The 8037-nt window shown below is 39.9% G+C and overlaps 1 protein-coding gene across 2 annotated transcripts in view; it reads left to right on the top strand.

The window, feature by feature from the left end:
* The first annotated feature begins 135 nt into the window (after nt 1–135).
* LOC142583129 (hormone-sensitive lipase-like) overlaps nt 136–8037 on the top strand; it is a 50792-nt gene continuing 42890 nt past the window's right edge. Inside the window, exon 1 of one of the 2 annotated variants that reach the window (XM_075693459.1) lies at nt 136–869. In XM_075693459.1, coding sequence (XP_075549574.1) covers nt 264–869 — 606 coding nt within the window. In that variant the 5' untranslated portion in view covers nt 136–263. The remainder of the gene's footprint in view (nt 870–8037) is intronic. The other variant, XM_075693458.1, reaches the window with a different exon arrangement.

Genomic DNA, 8037 nt, shown 5'->3' with positions numbered 1-8037 from the left:
CCCCCCCCCCCCCTTCTCATCAGCCCGGGCTATTTCTAGGCGAGATCGATGCATTTAGGAATTAGTTCTATGATTAGTTTTGCAAACTGCCGCGAGGGGGAAGCTTGTCGCGCTCTCCGCCCTTTCCGTTTTCACTCTCTGTATCTTTCTTCCCCTTCCTCTCTACGCATCTCACGTTTTCTATCTGTGCGTTTCGTTTCCCCCCGTCTCCGGTCGGAGGAAACAGGATTTTGAGCTGCGTGCAACTTGGTCATGTCAAGCAAATGTTGTGCTGTGGCAGCGATTCGGAAAGCCTTGAGGACTGCAGGCCAGACTCGGCGCCAGGAAACTGCAGTCTGGTGAACATGTCAGGTATCGGGAGGCCAGGCTCCGGCCTCTACGAGATGCTGACGACAATGATCCGTGCGAACATCGAGTACTTCAGAGAAGTAGAGACGGAGACGGGAAGTAAAATACTCGCGCACCTGAACTTGATGCAAGAACTGCTGCATTGGGTCGAAGACTCTGCTTACAGAATCTTGAGTTCTGCGCACCTGTTTGACTTCGACTCGGAGACGCCTGCGAACGGCTTTCGAAGCATCATCACAGTCGCGGATCGGTTCATCATCTTGGCTGTCAAACTATGCAGAGCGCTGCAAATGAAGCGCGGTTCACCGTTTTTTCGAGGGGAGAGTTTCGCGAAGGAATTAGACGACCACGTCGGCATCTTGCGCGGCCTGAAAGTCGGCATGTCCATACTGGAGCAGATGATGGAGCACACAGATAAAGGCAGTCTGTTCGTGGATGAAAACATGAAATTTCAGGACTTGTTCAAGGAGTTTGACAATTTTGACCCCACAAGCTTCTACGGCCGCTGCATGGGATTTTATGTAAGTGAATTAGTTCTTCGTTAATTAGCTTAAGTGGCCAGCTGAATATGTCGAACTTATACTCACTAGGAATTTTACAGAAGCGTATATCACAGCAGGCATGGTTCGATTTGCCTTCGCTGTATTCTTCGTTCGAAGTAAATGACACAGCCAGCGACACACGCACAGAGTCACAAACCCGAAGGTAAACAACTGTGCCTAATTGTTCTGTTCATGCATAAATCTGGGCTCCTGTTGGAGCTTTCTTATTCGTCATCCCTGAACGAAAACTAACGGTCACTGGCATAAAGCGCAGCCAAATAAATATATTTATACCTGTGATATAATATAATTATGCCTGTGGTGCGTGTAGTTTGCAGAGGTAAATTTTTAACTTAGTACATTATGTGTATATAGACATATTTGATGCATACCTATTGAGTTATGAAATGTTTTTATATACTGTTAAAAATATATATACTCAGTGATAGTCACATGTTAGAAACCCACACAACAAGGTGATTCAGAGGAGAACACATTATTGCTGCACTCGGGCAGAGTTTTCCTTCATTGATTTTTTCCTCTTTCCTCATGTGTATAGAGTTTGTGCGGGTTGTTATGTTTGGTGCAAGACTGTGTGATGAATGGCTTTTCATTTCTGTTTGTCCAGCAGCCATAAAGGGCCAGCTGTACGTATCACCTGTGCTGCTTTAGGTGCAATAAAATGCAAGCCGTAGCATTCAAGCATGCAGTTTTCATAACTGCATGCCTGTGTATTGGCTAGCGGGTATTGCCGTTGCAAAGCTAGCATTTTGTATTGTCGACTTGATATCCATTGTATTGCAAGAGAGTGACACTATCAGAGGAAATGTGTGGTACCACTATGTTCACATCTTTTTCTTGTATGTTTCTTTGATATCATGTGCTTCTTCCATCCTCTCTCCCTTTCTATGAAAGTCAGCTTACCTTTATCTTTTGCCTGCCTGTCTCAGCAGAGCAATACTGAAGTACTATACTTACTGAAGATAGAGTGGTTGCAGTGTGATAATACAGTTTTCAACATTAAAAATGACACTTGTACACTCTACAGAGGCTATTGAGCTTCCAAAATGGCCAATATGAAATATTTTGTCAATACTAGACTTCGTATGCATAGGTCAAGTGTTACGGCTGTACGTTTCGTGACTACATGTGTTGCTGAGTTGTAGTCGTAAGTTAAAACAATCTCAAATGAGAGTACACCTGTATTTCACTGTGTAGTCGACTAGCTCTTGCCTGCACAGTATACTCGGCATTAGCCATTGTACTAGCCATTGTATGCCCAAGTTCATGACAAAAATCACACATTAAACCACAATTGCGGAGACATATGCACTTGTTTAAGATCATTATTTGTATGATATACTTAGACATATTCATGAAGTAAAAGATCGCATGTTTAGATGTAAGTGTCATTCTTGATTTTTTATTTTCTTTCAGAGATGTGCTCAGGCCCTCAAGGCAGAAACTAGGCTAGTGGGCATTTGACGTTGGAGGTGTTTCCAATGCTTAGGGGAGAAAAAAAAGCCTTATATAAAGTAAGAAAAGACAACAATGCAGGAAGGACATGTTTTGCTGCAGGACTTTTTAAATGCATTTTTGGGGGCCGTAAAATAAGCTGAAGACCAGCATCCTTCCTGCCCTGTCTTTTCTTTCTTGTAATGCCTCAGTCACATGGGGCACTTTTGATTGCAAGTAAGTGGGATAGGGATCTAATTTCTTGATTGCACTTGGCTCCCTTCTGCAGCTTGCACAAAGGAACCAATTGTGATAGAAAAATTCGATCCCGATTCAGTTCGATAGCAGTGGAAAGTGCTTCGTGTGACACTGGTATAAGATGTTCCTTTTCTCCCTAATGCTGGAAATGTCTGAAGTTGAATTCAGGCATTGCACTTTTATGAACAAAATGATCAAAGCGAAATTTGAACGAAAGCACAAGAAATGTGCACCTAACGCATTAATGACAATTTGAGAAGTTGTAACATGCTTGAGTATCTGGAACTTGACGACATGGGTGCTTATGGAACTTTGTACCAGAAATGGAAACCTGTAACTAGCGTCTGTGTGTTACATAGATATTGTAGTTACACTGGCACAGGTTATGACACGCAGTACATTTCTTAAGAAATAGTTGTAAGAATGAAATGGAAATCCCAAGTGTAACTGAAGATTAAGATAGAATAGCCCTACAAGATATGTCCAGAGTAAAAATAGTAGGAGATCAGGGAGTAACAGTGATAAAAAAACAACAGCAACAACAGGGGTATTATGTTCAAACACTATGCAACATTTTGTACATGGTACCTCATGATTACAAATGCACCATGCAAAGACATGAAGAGCTGACATTATAATTCATAAAGAAAGTGTGTGTCAAAGAAGTAAAAAATTGAAGCCATAAGATTCACTAAATTGATAGACAATTTTGAGTAAAATTGGAGTACCATTTAATGTCACTGAGCACACAGGACAGGCTGATTTTTAGGTACATTGTGCAGCAAATTCACGTCCCTAATCACATTGCTGAGAAATCTCCAGAATATGATAAGGATCCCATTGTATGGCATTTGTAGATTATAAAAATTGATTTCATTTAGTACAGATAAAAGGAACTGTGCAGGCATTTTGTGGTGAAGGTATGGATGAGGAATGTAGGAATGTCTCAGACTATATATCCAGGAATTGCACAGTTTCACAAAATAGAGGAAGAATATCAGTCCAGAGGGATACAATCTCTCTGTCTTATTCACAACCCGCTTGCAAGAAGTAATTGAAATACTAGATTGGGAATGGATTAGGTGTAAGGATCAACTGACAATGTCTTGGCAAGCTGCAATTCACAGATAACATCGTTCTGTTAAAAAACAACAACAACATTCCTTACAGCAGTTGAGTATCTGAAATGGCAAAATTTAAGGATAGGTTTGGAAGATCTATATATGAAAAAACTAATGTGAAATAGTCTTGTTATGAAACACCACTTAAAATTTGTAGTTAGCCTCTAGATGTAGTGAAAGAGAACTCTTATATAGGCCAAGTAGTCACAGGTGACCCTGCATGATCATGAGCTGGAAACCCGCAGGAGAAAAAAATACATTGGAGTGCATTTAATGGACATTCTTCAAGTCATTAAAAGCAGTTCCCTGATATTAAAAGGAAAAGTATATATAATCGATGTATTCTACCACCACTGACCAATGGGAAAAGACATGGGAAGCTAAAGAAACATAAGACTCTTTGCTTTTGGGCGCAAATGACATGTAATGGCAATAGCTGAGGGGACCTGGCTTTCCACTGGTAAATATCTTCGCACAAGCTTTTGACGTATTTATTCTATTTACAATAATTGGTTGCCACCGTACTATGACATGTGATCATTCATGGTTATTACCCCCTGACAAGTATCTTGTTTATTATCCATTGCACGAGGAATCAGGCTGCACAAGCAGAGAAAGCTGCCTTTTCACTGTGCTTACAGCTGTGACAGCAACACCATACTCTCCCCTGCGAAGCATGCCCGAAAGGGTCCATCTGATCAGCTGTGCTGCAAAGCATGTGAAATGCTCACATTGGATCATACATAATCTCCCCATGCTTTCAAGTTCAGGCTCTAGTCATCCACAAATTGGCAAGTTTAATTGCATCGCTGCACTTGTATTGAGCAGCATAATATTTGTTCACGTTCAGCATTGCCATTTGTTGGGCGTGTTGGTAAACTAGACTTGGAAAGCATATTTAGCGCCAGCCAACAAGGACAGAAGGGAGAAGACACCACAATGTGCTAACTCTAGCGCATTGTGGTGTTGTCTCCCTTCTGTCCTTGTTTGCTGGCGCTAAATATGCTTTCCAAGTTTGTTCCTATTGTCGCATCACTTCATTACTACTGTTGTAGCACCAGGCCAGGTATAATGTAAGGGTTCCTTTTGAGACAATGCTATTCTTTGCTTATCATCATTTGCTCACAACTGGTCAATCCCGGTGGTAATGTTGGCAGAGGTGCTGTGCAGTCCACTGCCATAGTGTGGGAAGGAACAGAGTTGGATTAGAATTGTTGCTTGCTTCATTATTTCCATTATTTTGTTATATCCAATTTCATTTCAACAAGGTTTATACCCACCGTGGTTGCTTAGTGGCCTTGGTGTTGCGCTGCTAAGCATGTGGTCCTGGGATCAAATCCCAGCCACGGCGGCCACACTACAGTGAAGGCGAAATGCAAAAACACTTAGTTTTAGGTGCACATTAAAGAACTCCATGTCGTCAAAATTAATCCGGAGTCCCCCCACTATGGTGTGCCTCATCATCAGGTTGTTGTTCTCGCACGTAAAACCCCATAATTTAATATTTTACAACAAGGCCTGAAGATATATATATATATATATATATATTTATATATATATATATATATTTATATATATATATATATATATTAAATTACTTGTACTTACTAATTGAATTAAAGAAATGATAAATTAATAGAAATTAAAGTGGATGAAAAAACAAATGGCCGCAGGTGGGGACCTATCCCACGTCTTCGCAATACGCGTGCGATGCTTTTACCAATTGAGCTATTGCAGTGCCGTTTTCCCATCCACTTTCTGGGGTAATTGTGTTTTACTACTAGAACTAACCCTGGGAGTGTTAGCCAACGTCATCACTTGCAAACCTTGGCAGCGGATCATCCTTTTTGCTGCAGGTGTCACGAGTATGTGATCATTTTGGGTGAAGGCAACTGGTCAACTGTGGCCAGTTGTTATTTGATCCATTTTTGTTTCTATTAATTTATCATGCCTTTAGTTCAATTACACACGCGCGCACGCGTGTGTAACACACACGCACACACACACGCACGCACACACGCACGCACACACGCACACACACACGCACGCACGCACACACACCTGTTTATTGCTCAGTGACAATTTTGATGACGAACAAACTGGCAGACGGATATTCTCAGTATGGACTGTGTGCCAGCAAACATCCACTGCACACTTCTTGGTGTTAAACTGGATTGTAATCTGAAGTATCAGTCACATGACACACACAAAAAAAAGATAACATAGTGTATGGCATCCAGGCCATCATCAAAGCTCGGCCTTTTTTAATCACTCTACGCTTATCTCTATTACACCTTTGTTCACTCTTATGTTAATTACGGTATATGATTTTGATGAAATACAAGAGACACTCACAACGTTCCGTTGTACACAGAACACAATTTTTATATTCTGCTAAAACTAGACATGTGCTTATTTTGATGCCTATCGTGTATGCGTGCTTTATTTATATAACTGTTTATAGTACTGGTAGTACAAACTTTGTGAATACCCCTTACACACAGCTCACAGCTGATATTGTTGCAAACCTTACAGAATGGCGCTGTAAGGTTGCTTATGTCATATCCTTTCCATACTAACAGTAAACAACTTCTCCCTGACAAATACATTCTTACAGTTGATAGGCTAGGTAGTTACAGTCTCGGTATACTTTCGTTCAGATTGCTCAAGAATGAAGTTTCAATTGCATTGATTCTAACAGCATATCTGGCCAATACTAATAGGTAATACAAGTTCTTGCTTCAGTTAATAACATCTTTCTACCAAAAATAAGTGCTAAACACGGCAGACAGCTCCTTCATTATTTTATTTTTGGAACCTATTACCTCCTCTATCAAATCATTGGTCTGCTTACTTATTTAAAAAAACTAAGAAACTTTTAATAATGGAGGCTGAAGTAATGTTTTAACTGCTGCATGTTTTATTGACATGGAATATATTTTGCTCTCTTATTGTAGTTATTCTTTATATATATTACACATTAACCTTTTTTTCTATTGTGGTTTTAATTAGCCTATCATCTTTTGAACATGTCTGTGCCTACTTCTTTTCTCGCTAAGCTTTTGATTGTTGTGCTTTGCCTTTATGCTTGCAGTTGTGCTTTACCATTTCACATTCCATGTTTTCCTTGTTTATGTTTTTTTCATTGCAATTTATTCTTTCTGCTACATTCAACATTATAGGTAGCCACTGTAGTCACTGACATTGGTAGCTTCTTTTATATGAATCATCTATCCAAATATGTACACCTTTATTGTAACATTACAAATCCTAAATCTGTTTAAAATCTCCTAAATGGCTATCAGCACTAAACAGAAACTTGAAAACAAGCTAAGGACCACAATACAGGTGATTGAAAAGAAAGCACTAGACTTAATGCTAACAGATATGAAGGCAGCTTTATGGATGACACATCAAATATGAGCTGGTGATATTTTAGGTCGAATTGTTGGGAAGTGGGTGATCATGCATAAAGGAAAAGAAAAGGTGCTTTATTAGAGTAGGTGTCAAGGGAAGGGAGAAATGGTCAGGGTGGTAAAGAATTTTGACATACAGTCGAATCTCGATAGAGCTAATGTGGATATAGCGAATTGTCAGATATAATGAAATTTTCATAAAATTTGAATGTGGTTGGTCATGTGGAATTGCACATAGTATCCTACTGCTATTACAAAACTAAAATTCAAGATCTGAGGTATTGGTTACAGCAAGGCAGCTATTTGTTCACTTATAGCTCAAAGTATGTTATTCTAATAGCAAAAAATGGCAGATATCTAGCAAGAGCAACTCGAAATGGCACATTCTGCTTATGCGCCAATCCTGTGGGATGCTACTGATCACATGGTTGAGTGTTAACAATGCTGCAGAACACGTTTCCCATTTAGCGTTGTTCACATGCTGCGTATCAATTCAGCAAGTCACCGATGGGCCATCATCACCGTCAACACTGTTTGCTGGCCTGTCGAAGGCATAAAGCATTTCTCTTGCCTGGACACAGTCACTTTCTTTTTTTTTTTTTCCAATATCAGTCTGTATATTTATAACATATGTGAATATAACAGGTATATTTGTGTCCGATCCAACTTCCTTTTAGTGAGGTTCGACTCTACTGAAATACATAAGAAAATTTGAGGGTGTAGGGTGGGTTTAATGCATGGCACGCAGAATTGCATGTGTCTGGGAGTGGCCTTTGTCCTGCACTAAGCAACTCTTTTGTTACCGTGACTATAGAAATCGACCAATTTGATCAACAGTTCTTTTACGCATTGCTAAAGATTTCTGTTGGAATTCTGTTGTTAGCAACATCACAAACC

This window comes from Dermacentor variabilis, chromosome 5 (assembly GCF_050947875.1).
Source record: "Dermacentor variabilis isolate Ectoservices chromosome 5, ASM5094787v1, whole genome shotgun sequence".
NCBI lineage: Eukaryota > Metazoa > Arthropoda > Arachnida > Ixodida > Ixodidae > Dermacentor > Dermacentor variabilis.
This window is presented reverse-complemented; position numbering and strand designations above follow the sequence as displayed.